The sequence below is a fragment of the Argentina anserina genome, chromosome 3, assembly GCF_933775445.1.
Source record: "Argentina anserina chromosome 3, drPotAnse1.1, whole genome shotgun sequence".
In the NCBI taxonomy this organism is placed as follows: Eukaryota; Viridiplantae; Streptophyta; class Magnoliopsida; order Rosales; family Rosaceae; genus Argentina; species Argentina anserina.
In genome coordinates, this window is record NC_065874.1 from 27,740,091 (window position 1) to 27,757,763 (window position 17,673).

The 17,673-nt window shown below is 37.6% G+C and overlaps 2 protein-coding genes across 2 annotated transcripts; both read left to right on the plus strand.

The window, feature by feature from the left end:
- Nucleotides 1-1,249: 1,249 nt before the first annotated feature.
- Nucleotides 1,250-3,854, plus strand: LOC126789279 (laccase-17-like). The gene is made up of 6 exons (XM_050515406.1): nt 1,250-1,395; nt 1,506-1,657; nt 1,842-2,086; nt 2,195-2,323; nt 2,414-3,391; nt 3,522-3,854. Exons 1-6 carry the CDS (start codon nt 1,276-1,278, stop codon nt 3,650-3,652), a joined length of 1,755 nt encoding a protein of 584 aa, XP_050371363.1. The 5' UTR covers nt 1,250-1,275; the 3' UTR covers nt 3,653-3,854.
- A 535-nt stretch (nt 3,855-4,389) lies between these two features.
- LOC126789289 (embryo-specific protein ATS3A-like) lies at nt 4,390-5,464 on the plus strand. Its single transcript, XM_050515418.1, has 2 exons — nt 4,390-4,511; nt 4,900-5,464. Exons 1-2 carry the CDS (start codon nt 4,416-4,418, stop codon nt 5,410-5,412), a joined length of 609 nt encoding a protein of 202 aa, XP_050371375.1. The 5' UTR covers nt 4,390-4,415; the 3' UTR covers nt 5,413-5,464.
- The last annotated feature ends 12,209 nt before the right edge of the window (nt 5,465-17,673 follow it).

The window sequence follows — 17,673 nt, forward strand, 5'->3', positions numbered from 1 at the left end:
TACTCAGCTTGTTTGGATGTTGGGTGGCGGGTGGTTACCCAACATCAGCGGTATACTAAGTGAGGGGTAACGGATGTGTACCAGCGCTCATTAGTTACCATTTTGTGAAAGTATTTGAGTAACCAGATGGGTTGCTCGTTTTCTCATGATTTTCATTATGCTGTGTTGATGTGGAGTTGTGTCTTTTATGAGACGAGAGTTATTTTAATATTTTACTCATACGAGCTGTAAAGCTTACCGGGTTTGTGTTGCAATCCCGGTGCACCAATTTCAATGGTGTAGGGGATACTTCCGCAGGTGCTGAGTAGTGGTGATTGAGTGACGACTCCGAAAACTCGAAGTCGATCGCATCCAGTCGTGGTGAGGTTCCAGCGTGGATTGTGTGTGAGATTTGGTGTGATTTTATTTGTGAGGTTGTTGTGAGGATTATACAATTCCATTTGTTATATGTTGAATTATCATTTGGGTTTGTAATAATCGGCTTGACTGAGTTATATTTTAAACTCAGATGTGATCCGCTGCGACATTAAAATGATTTCGATTTCATTGAGATTATTTTTGTGTTTAACGATTCTAAGATTTTGAGTTTTGAAGCTCGAAATTTTAGGGTCGTTACACAAATGATCGAGGTACAGTACGTACGTAGTGATTGGCATAATTATAGAAACAAAATGACACATGAAATTGTAGCGCGCAAAGGTTAAAGGTTTATAATCGAAGAAGGGTAAATGGTCACTTTTCTGCGATACTTGCGTAGCTGCATGTTTCTTACCTGCGTTTTCCTTTTAAACCCCAGACGGTTCTAAGTATGAAAGTTTCTATGGCATGGGCTAGCCTGGTCAACATCAAGTCTACTTAATTATGCATGAAAAGACATAAAATCTTAACAGAGGAAATGATCAAATTGATCGACTTAAAAAGGAGGAGGGCCAGGAGGCTATAATTAACTACGTTGAAGAAACTTAAACTTGATTGTCTTTCACATTACTCTAAGAAGTTGTTCTATCTAACAATAAGAACTGGTCCTAGCTATGCATTAAAAAACAAAAGCCATCCATGTCTGAAGCTTAGCTAGCTTCTGGTTTCTCCTACGTACTGTTTCCATGTCAAAATCTTTTTTCCATCAAGTTCCTAACAACCAAAGAGACCTTCCCTCATCATCACCCCTGTATATATATACGCAATCCCACAAGCTTTGATCAACACAAACTGAAACAACAGAGCACCATACTTCAGTTTCAACAGAGAGAGAGAGAGAGAGAGAGAGAGAATAAAATGGTTGTCTCTAATATTTCATCGCAAGCATTTTTCAAGCTCTTTCTCTTCTCTTTCATAACTCTGTGTCTCAGTTCTAAACTTGCAGTTGGAAGCATTACCAGGCACTACAAATTTGAAGTATGTGTGCTATATATATTCTTTAATGTGTTTCTGTATTCTTTGTTTTTGGTTTCTTGCCTTTCCTTGGTTAACTAACAACTTAACATTGCCATTGTTGGCTTTCAAAGATCAAACTGCAAAACGTCACAAGGTTGTGCCACACAAAGAGCATTGTAGCAGTTAATGGTCAATTTCCTGGACCTCGGATTGTAGCGAGGGAGGGCGATAATCTTCTTATCAGAGTAGTTAATCATGTTGCCAACAACATCTCCATTCATTGGTAAATATATCAGGACGTTCTCTACTCAAATTTTAAAATCACCTTATTGGCTTATTGTATATGCATGCTCCATATATCTTGTATACATTCCCCATTGTATCTTTCACAAAAATAAGACTCGGTCATTTGATATGACATCAAGTTCATGATCTAAACTGAATGTGTTGGATTGATTGTTTCAAAGGCATGGAATTCGACAACTTCGATCCGGGTGGGCGGATGGACCGGCATATGTTACCCAATGCCCTATACAAACGGGTAACAGTTATGTGTACAACTACACGATTGTAGGACAAAGAGGTACCCTTTGGTGGCATGCTCATATATCATGGCTTAGATCAACAGTTTATGGTCCTTTGATCATTCTTCCAAAGCGTGGTGTTCCTTACCCATTTACCAAACCCTACAAGGAGGTGCCCATCATATTTGGTATGTAATCTACCATAAACTAGAGGGACGAGAGATGAACTATATACCTGTCATAAAATCATTAGATATATCACTAACAAAAATTACATGCAATACTCCAATTCACAGGAGAGTGGTGGAACACAGATCCTGAAGCAGTCATAAACCAGGCACTACAAACCGGTGGAGGCCCAAATGTCTCTGACGCCTACACCATCAACGGACTCCCAGGACTGTTGTATAACTGTTCTGCCAAAGGTATGAAGTGAAACCGTGTGGGTAAACAAAATTTAGCGGCTGGCCATAACAATACGTTGTACGTTAGATTGATGCGTTCTTTTTTGGCAGATACATTCAAGCTGAAGGTTCAAGCTGGGAAAACATACCTTCTTCGTCTAATCAACGCAGCATTAAATGACGAGCTTTTCTTCAGCATTGCAAATCATACACTTAAAGTGGTCGAAACTGACGCTGTTTATGTTAAACCCTTCAATACCAACACCATTCTCATTGCCCCAGGACAAACCACAAACGTTCTTCTCAAAACCAAACCCAACTTTCCAAATGCAACATTTCTCATGACCGCAAGGCCATACGTGACTGGTCTAGGCACCTTTGACAACTCCACTGTTGCTGGCATTCTTGAGTACGAAGCAACTACACTTCACTCAACACTCCCATTGAACAAACTTCCACTCCACAAACCAATTCTCCCAGCTCTAAATGACACATTGTTTGCAACAAAGTTTGCCAGCAACCTCCGCAGCTTAAACACTCCACAGTTCCCAGCTAACGTCCCACAGAAAATTGACAAGCGTTTGTTCTTCACAGTAGGACTTGGAACCAACCCATGTAGCCAGCAACACAACAACCAAACCTGCCAAGGACCCAATAATAGTTCTATGTTTGCTGCTTCGATCAACAACATTTCATTTACAATGCCAAACACCGCCTTACTCCAATCCCACTTCTCTGGCCAATCAAATGGAGTTTATTCATCTGACTTTCCGATCAGTCCTATAACTCCGTTCAATTACACCGGAGCTCAGCTGACCAATACTAACGTCAGCAATGGTACAAAGCTAATGGTGCTTCCATATAACACTAGTGTGGAGTTAGTGTTGCAGGACACCAGTATTCTTGGTGCTGAAAGTCATCCTCTTCATCTTCATGGATTCAACTTCTTTGTTGTTGGTCAAGGGTTTGGGAACTTCGACCAAAATAAAGATCCTAAGAAGTTCAATCTTATTGATCCTGTTGAAAGAAACACCGTAGGTGTTCCCTCCGGCGGGTGGACTGCTATTCGGTTTCTAGCAGACAACCCTGGTGAGTTAACTAGATATTCTACTACGTTTTTTTTAGGAAGCCTTAATATGATCACTTGCATACATTTTATTCATACATTTATGTATTTTAATATTTCTAGTTAGTTTGATTAATTTTCATTGATAATTAGGTGTATGGTTCATGCATTGTCACTTGGAGATTCATACTAGTTGGGGTTTGAAGATGGCATGGGTAGTGCTAGATGGAAAGCTTCCCAATCAGAAGTTGCTTCCTCCACCGTCAGATCTTCCCACATGTTGATTGATGTTTAACTCTTCGAGTTGCTTCTTGAATTTTGGGACAAGATCAGTTGCTGACTCTATAACCCGCACCGTCCGGGCATCTTCTTCCGTTAACCTGTTCAATTTGTTTTGTTCTATTTTGGCCAATTCAATTTAATAAGTCTTGTATTTATCAATGTAGAGTTTTTTCTTGATCGATTTAATTGAGGAAATAAAAGGGTGCGACATTGTAACCTTGTAAAGTTTACAAATATCGATATATTTGAAATTTTAAACTTCAAACTTTTCTTGAGTACGTGTCCGATAGCTTGTATATAGATTTTTCTTTGCTAACCTCTCTACAGTTTTGGTTTAAATTTACTGTTTGTTGGGACTCTTTACATGATTCAAAGATATGATAGAGCTTTTAATCTCTAACGGAAATCTAATACAGCATACATTAAAGCCAAGATAAAAATTATATATTATCACTAATAAACGCACGATGCTTTGCTCTAATACAGGGGTGATCATCCTTCAGAGGACAAAACGCTCGAGAAAATATAGAATAGCTAGGAAAGACTTTAATAGAAAGCAGATGGTATAAGTAAAACTTAAGGAACCTCCTCAAGCGACGTAGATAAAAAAACCAGTATAAAGCCGAATATGCCTACTTAACGATGTCAAGAAAAGAATGTTGAAGCCTTAGATCGAGAACGTAGGCTATAAATTACATACCATGCACGTACATTACAAATTTGTGAAATGATACTCAAATTAAACAATTCTTCTGTTTGTTTGGAATGGCAACACAGAATTGTGGAGGATTGTTCTTAACCTGCTGTGTGCTTTTGCTTGCTTTGTTTGCCGGAGGGGAAAGTTTTGCGCCCAAAAACAAGGTGATCATCATAACTTCATAAGATATTGAAATATAATCTGTTTGTATATGTATGTTTTTGCTATTATATATTCCAGTCTCGTATTAATTTATACTTACAAATCATTTCAGGTTTCGGTGCTTAATTATAATGATATAGTTTAACAACGTAACATAACATATTGATAAGACTTTAATCAATATAAAAAAGCAATGTACGTACGTCATTTCTTTTGCTTTATATCTTGCATGTAATCTTGGTCTACTCATCTAACTTATTATTCTTGCCTAATGTCTCTGTCGACTCAGACACTTTATCGCGCAAATACTAATCTTAAACATATACATGAATTACGAACATAACTAAAACAAATTTGATGTCTCATTAATTGGCATTTTATGTTCAACAGGAAAACTGCACATACGCAGTTACAATTGAAACAACATGCACAAAAGGTGCTTCAACCTCTAGCAACATTAGCCTGAGATTTGGCGACACAAATTCTAATGACGTATTGGTAAAGCACCTAAACTCGAAGCACATAAGAAAGGTGGATCCAGTAGACCCTCAAGTCCTCGATGATGTGCCCAAAAAACCATTTCATGCTTGTGTTGTGGATCAATTTCAAGTGATGGGTCAATGCGTTGACTCACCCATCTGCTATTTGTATCTTAAACTGGCCGGAATTGATGACTGGAGGCCTGGTTTTGCTCAAGTCCATGTCTTGGAGGGATCTCACTCTCATCTTAGCTCCGATTACTTCTACTTTCGCCGGTACCTACCTCGTCGTGCTTGGCATGGTTTGGATATGTGTGATAAGGAGGCCACTCCCTTTGGGATCAAGCATAAAAGAAAACTCTTTGCAAAGAAGAAAAATATGTCCCTGCATGCCATGAATACTGAATTACTGATTAACTTTTAGGTCATCATCTTATATAGTATGAATACTTAATCTAAAGACTATTTGGCTTCTACACTCTGGTATTAAAGTGTATGCGCGTGTGTAGCATTTTACATGGTGAGAGGGAGAAATCAGAAAACCTACGAGTTTTCTATTTGTGGTGTAAGGTGTTAGAAAAAATACGAAATTACTAATCCATCTATAGTAGTTTTAATTTTGCGAAAATTCATTATACACCCAAAAATCTACACCCATTTGAAATTAAATCCACCATTGTATTCCTATAAGATAGATATTTAAAATAAATTAATTTTACTACATATTAAATCCTATTTTTTGTATAATTTACACATATTGCCACCATCAAATTTAACATCAATACAATAAATAAGCTTAACTGACACTAAGTCTTAAATACCTTTAATTATGAGTTTTTCTTTAATACTAAACATTTTTCTGTTTCAATCAATTTCATAAATATTGAGAAAATCATGGAATTTTTCTATAAATTTATGAAAAGCTTGGGTGAAAATGTATTAATTCTCTAAAGATACATATAATTATAATAAATGGGATATATATAAGTAACTTTTGGCTGTCTTATGGTACAACAACTTTTGTTTTTGAAACTCATATGATATATAGAAATTTTTTTTATGTTTCTTTTCAATGATACCTCTATGTTAGACTCTAATCTAAATTATACCTTTTTGTTAGGTGTCTCTCTATATTATACCTATTTTTTAGTTTGAATATTGCTATATTACTCAAACCCTACTTAATAGGTAAATTAGAAGTGTAAAAAGCTATGAGTAAAAAGTTTTCTCAATCATGATAATACACTTAAAAAGAAGAGAAAACTTTTATTAAAAAAAGAAGAAGAGAAAACTCAGGAAAGTTTAGTAAAAAAAAAAACTTCACCATCAGTACCTAAACTCTAGTGGCAATGTCAATGTGGTATCCAAACTCACAAAACTATCAATTTGATACCCAGATTCTTATTTTGCTATCAACGACGTACTTCCGTCAAATTTATTTAACGGCTCCGTTACAAAAGTGACATGACACACCTTATGGGAATAAAAAATACATTTTTTTCACCATTAGTACCTGAACTCTAGTGGCAAGGTCAATGTGGTACTCAAACTCACAAAACTATTAATGTGATACACAGATTCATATTTTGCTATCAACAATGTATTCCGTCAAATTTCTTTAATGGCTCTGTTAAAGAAGTGACGTGACACACTTGGTGAGAATAAAAAAGTCCCTCTTTTAATTAATCACAAACCTATATTAATTCTTTTCTTTATTTCTCTTTCATCTCCTCATTCTATTTCACTTTCTCTCTCTATTTCACCCTCAATTCCCCACCTACATTAATATCTCCGGTGACTTCATCTCCCTTCCAAACGTCACTGTTTTGGCCTCGAATCACAATCTGGTTTCCCATAACCAAAATGATGTTATCACTCACGGCGCTCTGCGACATTAAGAAACCCCTGAATTAAGAAATCAATCAAATCAATCATTATACAAGTTAAAATGAGAGAGAGAGAGAGAGAGAGGATTACATTATAGTAGAGAATTACATTATGGATGAGAGCGACAGAGAGAGTGAGCCACGGCGTCGGTTCTCAGAAATGAGCTTCCTTAGGCGATCAAAGAAGAATGCGCGGTCCAACAGGTTTAATACTAATTTATTTGGTAACTTGGTAATTTTGCAAGATTTTGATCCGCGTAAAAACTAAAACCAGGTAAATTGATATGGACTTCCAAGAGAATAAGGAATTCATTGTTGGAACCTTATGATTGATGTTGGAAAGGCATAAAATACAGAATATGGATTGCTGCAAAATGCGAACACAAGTATAGAGAAATTAGTCAATCAGTTTAAGACTAAGAGTTATGTAGGAAGTAAACATCATAAAATCTGAATTGAAGAAATCCTCTCCGAACACAACAATTCCAAATTTCCAATTGATCAAAGAAATTGTACAAGATAATAGGGAATGTCTCCCGTAGCTAATTTTTTTGTGCTTCTTTTTCTTCTTCTTCTTCATCCTCAAGACAGTACAACTCATGATTTGATCATTTCGCTGCCAACCTAACAGGGTAGTTGAAAAGAAATCATGTTTTCTATTGGAAGAAAAAAGGTTAATAAAGGTGTCGTGAAAAATTCGGATAGCACATTTTGTTTCATGTTTGTTGAGGATCGGAGCGCTCTTTATTTAGAGTCGCTTGGTTTAATTAATCACAAAAATAGCCTCATAATTAATCATGTAAAATATTGTCAATTAAACTGTAGAATAAGTCATGATCGTTTGATACTAGAGACTGAGAGTATTTAATTTCAAAAAAAAAACAGAAACTAACAAATAAACAAACAACTAGAATGGTGGGATGGATTATGTAAGGGATAGAAGAGAACGGGATGAGTTGAAGAGAAAACAAGTAAAGGATGGGGGGTTTGGTTTCACGAAAGAAACAGAAAAGTAGAAAAATAAAACAAAAGATAATCGAATTGAAATTGAGATAAGATAGGATGGAGACATGTTAGAGACTCAGTTGTCCACCACCGAATACATTCAAAACATGCGTACTATGTCAGGTTATAATTATTAAGTCGAAGAATCGGTTTCAATCAAGAAAAAATTGTGAACACACTACGTAAGTTCTTATTATTTCCAACAATTACTAGAGTAAGATAACATACTGTTACTTAGCTTTTAGAATAACCAATTCAGGTATAGACATTATCATGTCAATGAATTATCCTAAGCAATGAGCACAATGGAAGTTTGATCGAAACAAGTATGTAAAACTAGTGTGGAAACACCTACCTAGCATGCAATCCTCTTTATTTGGTTTCACCTATTGTCCTATAGGTTTTACTACTTTGAAACAAGCTTTTTAATCATTTAGGAGATTAATCAACCTATTTCTAGCCCCACTCACAAGTTCACAATGTTCCATGCATGTATTCATGAACATAAATATGTAAAACAAAACCAAATAAACGTCTTCAAAAAATTAATAATGTTGAAACCAAAAACAAACCATGTCTCACATATTTGGGGTTTCCGACCTCACCCGTGACTAAGAAAAATTATCCACACATAATTTGGATAATCACACAAATAAAACCAAAACTAAAGATTACAAAGAGAGAACAACGATAGAAGATTGAGAGATCAAATGGTGATGATGGTGAGTTCCTTTGCAATTATGTGATGCAACTTATAGATGCCTTGATAAGATTTGTAGCACCTTGAGGAGATATGGGAATAGCTTGAAGAGATTGAATGGTGAGCTCAAGGAGTTACCGTGATGAATGATGAATGAAGGCTCTGTGCTTCTCTCTCTTCTTCCCTCCCTCTCTTTCTTAACCATTATATATGAATCATTCTCAAATATGATTCAAACTCCTCTTTTCTCTCTACTTCTCTGCTGACAAACTCCTCTCTTTCTTAATGTGACTCTTCTTAGTCATTCTCTAGGTGGTAGTCTTTATTTGGTAATATGTAAAGAGAAACATTTTCAAAGATACTCCAATAAAATATGCCGAGATCTTCAATTAAATCACATTCCAAGCTCAATGAGAATTGACTTCTCTAAACATTTTGGGCAATAGGACTCAATAGACTTTGACCTTGACATCTCCACTCCGTATTGAAAACTTCAATTGTATCACTTAAGCGTTCATTAGTATTATGTTGCCTCACAAAGTACCTTAAGACAATAAAGAAGTTAATTCGACATTTAAAGGAAACTAATAAATATAAATGTAAAGATTTACACTATTAATATCGTCGCATAAATGCTCCTATCAATCATCTATCTAGAAACTTATAATCCCCATTACCGCTCTTTGGTTTAGTTCCGACAGCTGCATCTTCCTCATTAATATTTTATATCTTTGTTGATTTTCAAGTCTTATGGGGCACTGCATGCAGCTGCACGCCTGCATGCACTCATATCATATGGCATACACTAAGCTTGATGTAGATGGTGTTACGGGTGTTGAATTCGGCGGATCCTGCGTCTCGTAGCCTGTATTCCGATGTGTCAGTTCAGTGGGACCTGCACACAACAAATGTCAAGTTAAAAGGTCAGCGGTGCGCCAACCTTTAACTCTCCGAAGCTTAAGTTAGTATCCGAAGCGGAATTCAAGTTCGAAAGTTAAGGACTTAGGAATACGTTACCGTTTTTAGGAGGTTTTTGACTGGTCTTTATAGACGCATTGGGAGAAGTGCAATTCCCTATTCCCAATGTGAGAAAACGTGCCTAAGCACTATGCATTTACTGTTTTGGCGAGCTACTTTGGACGGCGCCGACAACGGTGCCTGAGCCGGAGATTATGTGGTAGGTCATGGCAACCTGGTACCTGGCCGGGAGGAGTCCCCTCATGCAGGTCCAGCGACCGAAATGAGAGGAGATTTTGCCAGAAAATGTCTCGTCACGGAGAAGTTTTAACATATGGATTACGTGGCCAATAACCCGAAGTTGTATCTGGCCACTTGTACGTCGACATCAACGTACATGACTCACAAGTTATCAAGTTCCCCATATCACGATTCCCAGCAAACCATTAGACCCTTATTTTCCTCCAAACGAGAACCACGCATCATTTTACACAACAGTACGAACATAGACACGTCAAATGAAAAATATCTAAGATGCACGGACATAGACACAGTACGAACATAGACACGTCAAATGAAAAATATTTTAGATATGGACACGTTATGAACATATAAATTAAATATTAATTATATATATATTTCATTAAAATGTTTATTTGCTTAATATAGTTCTAATGGATGATTGGAAAAAATAATATTACTGGTTTCCCATCTTAAATCTCATTTAGAAATGAGAACATATCCAACCATCTGGCACCATCATAGAAACATAAGCAAATTTGTCACCCACCATTGATATGCCCACTCCATGCCTACCTTCTATTAAAATGTCACATGCCCCTTTCTTTTTTACAATCTAACCGAGGTTAACTAATTTATATTTACTTTTGCAATTTTTTATTTTCTTTAATTCTCATTGAATACTTAACACAATCAAAAATGAAAGTAGTAATATCAAAATTAAGACTCCTCGTATTCATGTATCCCAGCTGATAAACTTCTTGATTTTTTTTTGATCTGGTTCAATGATTAGTTATACACTATGTCACGACCCAGAATTTCGAATGATAACAATTCAAATTCGAATTCGAAGCTATAAAAACTCAAAAACAATCTCAAATATATTGAAATTATCTTATCATAACAATGTATCAAAACTGAGTCTACATCATGACTCAGTCAACTTAAATAATATACAACTAATGGAAATGTAAAATTCACTCAATCCTCACCACAAACAACAGAAAGAAATCTTCGACAATCTTTAGTGAAAGCCCTCTAATTCTACTAATCCACACCTGCAGAACTATCCCATATACCATCGAATAGGTGCACCGGGATTGTAAACACAAACCCGGTAAACTTTGCGGCTCGTATGAGTAAATCAATAATACAACTCACATATAAACACAGAAGAAAATATTGAAAACATTTAATTATAAATGTACTCATGAGTCATTGGACGGCCCATCTAGTTGTCCAATAATATCTGAAAATATGCATGCTCATGAGAAATCGGGCAACCCCTTTGTTTACCCAAATACATTTATAATACGGGTACTCATGAGCACTGGTACACCTCTGTTACCCCTCATGTTAGTACGCCGCCCGACATTGGGCAACCTCTCACTACCCAATATCCAAAAGAAAAATACTGAAAACATTTAATTATAAATGTACTCATGAGTCATTGGACGGCCTATCTGGTTGTCCAATAATATCTGAAAATATAAGTGATCATGAGAAATCAGGGAACCCCTCTCTTTACCCAAATACATTTATAATACGGGTACTCATGAGCGCTGGTATATCTCTGTTACCCCTCATATTAGTACGCCGCCCGACATTGGGCAACCTCTCGCTACCCAATGTCCAAAATATGGGTACTCATAAGCGCTGGTACACCTCTGTTACCCCTCATTTAGTACCCCGGCAGACAGACTAGAGCTCTAACTGAATCGTAACTGTCGCCCCGCCAAGGCTAGGTTCCGACATGCCAACACGTCCGAAGACAGGTCCACAGACCACAAAAACGTTTTAACATAACTCAAGTTAAAACCACGTACAAACAATCATCACATGATATTGTACAAATCAAATTGACATGCTCAAATAAATAAATATAAACGCTATAATGAATTCATTCGCAAACGGGAATTACGACAGTGTATAATATAGCAAACCATATATATGTACCTATTTTACCAATTATACACATACACAATCCACTATATCATATACATATCATAGTTCATTCTTTTAAATTTAGCGTAATCATGAATCTTTACAAGGGTAGATTCATCACTGTGAGATTTTACTCACCTTTTTTCCTACGTGCAACTTCCACGACACTGAAAGTAATTTCCTCACTTGTTTCGTCAGTCACCTAATAGCATGATAAAATGCTTAGAAAATGATACGTAAAATATCAAGTGACGATTTCAGTACAGCTAAATGTTATTCATAAAACATTATTCACAAAACACTGTTCACATTTACTGTTTTATCAACACTGTTTACATAACATTGTTCACATTACTATTCATGCGGTGCCACTATTCACCGGCAGCCACCAATGATCACCAAATTTCACCACCACAATCTAAATGACATTTCTAACAACTTCCTAGTTCACCAAAAAGGCTAATTCTGAGCCTAAACACTTCAATTTAACAAGAACCGAAAAGCCCCAATTTAAAAACTTATGATTCTTTTCTTCGATTCTCCTAGCACACAAAGTTTGGGGTTAAATATTTTGGAGAGTTTGTAGTATGGAATGAGACCTTCAAAATGGGACAAGAATCGTACCGATTCGTTGCCGGATGAGGGAGATCCAACGAGTTGAAGTTCGGCGAAATATGTTTTTTCGGGAGAACTTCCGGACTTCACCGCTCCTTAACGGCGACGAGATGGCGGGTGGCGCTACCACCAATCGACATGGGATGCAACAACCTTTCAAATGTGACCGGTGCGCCGTTCTATGGTGGCCGGACAGCGGAGATGTGGCGGCCCAAAGTCAGCCACTCGAAGAAAGAAAAATTTGGGATTTTTCTAGTATGAACAGTACCCGATCCGAAATTTCTGATTTTTCTCCCTTTTTCTCTTTAATTTCCCTATTTATACTATTTTTCCAAAAATGTCCAAATACATTTTGATTCGTAACTTCTTCATACGAACTCTGATTTAGGCGTGTCACGTGTCTACGAATTCGTATCGACGAGCTCTACGACTTTGTTGTAAGAAGTTTTCTAAGAAACCCAATGAGTCAAAAGTAAACTCTTAGACTCGTTAAATTGAACGTTTCCGAACAATTAATATTTCAAACACTTTCGTTTTCATCATCGTCTAATAAAATTGGACAATGACCAACTTAATAATATCAGGGAACTCATTGGAATTTGATATGAATTTTCGGGGTATTACACACTATATGTTATCATATCAATACAATGTTAGTACATGATCGACACACTACTGTATATGTAAGGGGAACTCATTCAAAGTTGGGTTTGAGCTGTGTACCAATCAATGCTTTATTTATGCATGGTCAATATTAGGTTAGAGATAATCTCTTATTCTCTAGGTCATGGTTTTTTTTTTCTTTTATCAATGAATAAAACTTGATCTAAAAATAAAGAATTATTGTCACATTAATTAGAAGAAGAAAATTAATTAATCCTCTCTACAAAATTTCAAAAAGTAAAATGTGAAATAGTGAACTTTGGTTAGATTGTAGAAAAAGAAGAGACATGTGGAACTTTAATATAAGGTGGGCATGAGGTCGGCATACCAAGGGGTGAGCGACAAATTTACTTCCCATAAAAACCCACCTCACAAATACAATTAAACCTCAAGTCCCAAGGTGCCCGGCGGTTAAAGCTTTTCCCCACATGCACACATTCCCAATTTCCCATTAGCCAACACCCTCAATCCCACATATACTATGCCATGAATATCAAACCACACCAACAATCCTCCGTCTCACCAACTAAACTTCATAACAAAGGTGCAAAGATCTATGGATTTGAAGAAATCGGAAGAGATCAATGAAGATGAAGCAAAGGAAGGCAACCCTTCAAAGAAAATCAAGAATAATTCTAGCAAAGAACACTAGGGTATCCTGATTGTTTTATGGTCCTGGATCGATCGAATCAAAGAACTTCTGTAACAACCCTAAAATTTCGAGCTTCAAACTCAAAATCTTAAAATCGTTAAACACAACAATAATCTCAATGAAATCGAAATCATTTTAATGTCGCAGCGGATCACATCTGAGTTTAGAATATAACTCAGTCAAGCCGACTATTACAAACCCAAATGATAATTCAACATATAATAAATGGAATTGTATAATCCTCACAACAACCTCACAAATAAAATCACACCAAATCACACACACAATCCACGCTGGAACCTCACCACGACTGGATGCGATCGACTTCGAGTCTTCGGAGTCGTCACTCAATCACCACTACTCAACACCTGCGGAAGTATCCCCTACACCATTGAAATTGGTGCACCGGGATTGCAACACAAACCCGGTAAGCTTTGCAGCTCGTATGAGTAAAATATTAAAATAACTCAAGTCTCATAAAAGACACAACTCCACATCAACACAGTATAATGAAAAATCATGAGAAAACGAGCAACCCATCTGGTTACTCTAATACTTTCACAAAATGGTATCTAATGAGCGCTGGTACACATCCGTTACCCCTCACTTAGTATACCGCTGATGTTGGGCAACCACCCGCCACCCAACATCCAAAACAAGCTGAGTACCCATGATCAGATAACCACCCGTTACCTCATGCAGTACTATGGCAGACAGACTAGAGCTCTAACTGTATCGTAACTTTCGCCCGGCCAAAGGCTAGGTTCCGACTTGCCTCACATGTACAATAATCTCACATCATATTGTACCACACATCACGTCCGAAGACAAATCACAATATTTCACATTTTCCGTGATAAAATCATGTACAATAATCACTCATCATATTGTACGTTTTAAAACTTTCACAATATATCATATAAAAATCATAACAGTATATTATATAGCAAACTATATATATTTGTATTTATTTACCATTTATACAATATATACATAGTCCACTATATCATATACATGTCATATTTCATAAACACCTGAAAAATTACGTACGATAATCTCACATCATATCGTACCATTAAAATCACACATGCACAATTTTTCTGTCACCGAAATGACTATTTTTAATGAATTAATAACAGTATGTAATTTAATGAACTATATATATATATATGTATTTATTACCATTATACTATATATATACGTAGTCCACTAAGTTATATACATGTTGTAATTCATTAAATAAACACACTTGCAAAAATGTTGAATCACCGCGAGGGTAGATTCGTAATTCAGTGAGATTTTACTCACCTTATTGACTTGAGAGTAATTCCACAATTCGCGATGCTAATTCCTTTCCTCGATTTAACGATCACCTTAAAAGAATAAGAAAAGAATTTAGAATCGTTTCGTAAACCTTTAAATGCCAAAACAGTAATATACGGTTACTGTTCAGCAATTTTGGTTTATACGAAGTTACTGTTCACTGTTCACTATTCACGGTTACTGTACAATATTCAATTAATACGTATTTCTGTACGTATAAATATTAATACGTATTTCTGTACGTATAAATATTAATACGTATTTCTGTACGTATAAATATTAATACGTATTTCTGTACGTATAAATATTAAATACGTATTACTGTACGTATAAATATTAAATACGTATTTCTGTACGTATAAATATTAATACGTATTTCTGTACGTATACGTACGATTTAATGTAAATACAAATTCAGTAAATAAACATTTACTAAATTACCCTTTTTACAATTTACTTTTTACATTTACTGAAAGTAAATTATAATTACATTTACCGTAGGTAAAACTTAATTACATTTACCATACGTAAATAAAATTTACATTTACATTTACCGTTACACAGTAAATTACCAAAATACCCTTTCAGTCGAAACTATTTACACCGCCTCACACGGCGGCGCGTGTGGCACACGCGCCACCTCCGGCCGGCTGCGCGTGGGGCCCACGCGCCGAGGCTAACCACGGAGCGTGTGACGCCACCGCCGCCTCCAAATTCTCCCCCTCCTTCCCCTCTTCCTTCCTACGGTCCTAGGCCGTGCCTAGCCCCCTCCACTTGCCCACACGCGCCGCCTAAGGCGGCGGCATCCCCCTCTCAAGCTCTCCTCCTCCGATCTCCTCAATACGAATCCAACAACCACACAAAACACATCTAAGCATCAACACTACCGAATTAAACTAACCCTCACCTCAGTCGGCTTGAAAACCACCGGAGTAGGCTCGGTACGACGGAGCAGAAGACGCAAACGTTGGTGGAGCTCGGGCGTGGCACGAGAGGGCGAGTCGACTTCGGGGTTTCTTGTGAGGGGTGCTGCGACGCCTCCTAGGCCGGCGGTGAGGACCACGTCTCCCTGTGAAGGGAGATCGGTGGTGAACCGAGAGGGTGAGGGAGTGAGCTCGGGAAGAGGAAGAGAGGTGGAGGCGCTGCGTGACGACCGGGCTGCTTGCAGGGGATCTTGCGAGGGTATAGGGAGCGGCGGTGCTAGCCACGAATGGCTGAGGACGGAGGTCGGGGAGGGAGGCGATTCGGAAGGCAGAGAGGGGAGGGAAGGTCGGGTGGGAGAGAGAGAGAAGAAGAGAGGATGCGGCGGAAAAGAAAAGGGTTTCCTGTTATGGAAACCCTAGTTACAAAAATTCCCTTTATATACTAGTTTCCAAATCGGAAACTAACTTCCGACGCGAATAACTTTTACGTACGATGTCCGTTTCGAATGCGTCACATATCCATGAACTCGTATCAACGAGCTCTACAACTTCCGTGAAGAAAGTTTTCGAAATCGAGCAACGGATTAAAAGTCGATATAAACGTTCGGAAACGTAACGTTTTTCGATTAAAACATTCCGATAATGTATCCGTTACTCGTTTCCTATCGTCATAACCAAACACATCAATTCTAATTAAATTCCACAATTTTAAAGAATTCAAATCCACTCAAATGTTGTTTGAAATTTAGGGTTATTACAATCTACCCCCCTTAAAGGAATTTCGTCCCGAAATTCAAGCTCACTCAACAACAACTGTGGATATCTAGTCATCATGTCTGACTCCAGCTCCCAAGATGCATCACCCTCATCATGGTGACTCCACAACACCTTGACTAGCCCAACTTCTCTCCTCCGTAGCTTCTTTGTTGATCTATCCAAAATACGAACCGGTTCGACAACAAATGTGGCATTTTCCTTCACTTCAATGGTGCTATGATCGATTACATGTGACTCATCTGGTACATACTTCCTCAGCATGGAAATGTGGAAGACGTTGTGAACACCCGACATACTAGTAGGCAAGGCTAGTCGATATGCTAGTTCGCCCACTTTCTCAAGTATCTCAAAAGGCCCAACATACCTCGGCGCCAACTTTCCCTTCTTGCCGAATCTCACTACACCCCTCATAGGTGAAACTTTCAAGAACACATGGTCCCCAATCTCAAACTCCACGTGTCTCCTCTTCAGGTCTGCATAGCTCTTCTGTCTACTCTGAGCGGTCCGGATTCTATCCCGAATGTTCGAGATCTTCTCAGTGGTTTCCAGAACCACCTCTGGACCCATCAGTGCCTCATCACCAACTTCGGCCCAACAGATCGGAGATCGACATGGTCTACCATAAAGTGCCTCATACGGTGCCATGCCAATGCTAGAATGGTAGCTGTTGTTGTAGGCAAACTCAATCAATCCTCAAATGATCTTCCCCGTTACCTATAATATCCAGCATATATGCTCTCAGCATGTCCTCCATTGCCTCAAGTCTCCTCCAAACACCCAATCTGTCACGTGTTCTAACATTAACCGCCACATGTGAGTCACCAAAATATAATGGTGGTCTCGGTAGAGATGTCAACATACCCCTTTGTCTAATTCACCCCTCCCTTGCAGTTATCAGACAATTCTCCCGTCATGAGCTTGCCCACCCACTATGCATGGTCAAGACTCTCAATATCTAACACGAGTCAAAATAAATATTTAACACATACCTACTACTTGC

What these genes read in the sequence shown, in the direction of transcription:
- LOC126789289 (XM_050515418.1), top strand. Translation starts at nt 4,416, where the DNA reads ATGGCAACACAGAATTGTGGAGGATTGTTCTTAACCTGCTGTGTGCTT. An exon ending in GTTTTGCGCCCAAAAACAAG is followed by an intron (nt 4,512 to 4,899) that starts GTGATCATCATA and finishes TATGTTCAACAG; the next exon opens with GAAAACTGCACATACGCAGT.
- LOC126789279 (XM_050515406.1), top strand. Translation starts at nt 1,276, where the DNA reads ATGGTTGTCTCTAATATTTCATCGCAAGCATTTTTCAAGCTCTTTCTC. An exon ending in AACAACATCTCCATTCATTG is followed by an intron (nt 1,658 to 1,841) that starts GTAAATATATCA and finishes ATTGTTTCAAAG; the next exon opens with GCATGGAATTCGACAACTTC. An exon ending in GGAGGTGCCCATCATATTTG is followed by an intron (nt 2,087 to 2,194) that starts GTATGTAATCTA and finishes TCCAATTCACAG; the next exon opens with GAGAGTGGTGGAACACAGAT.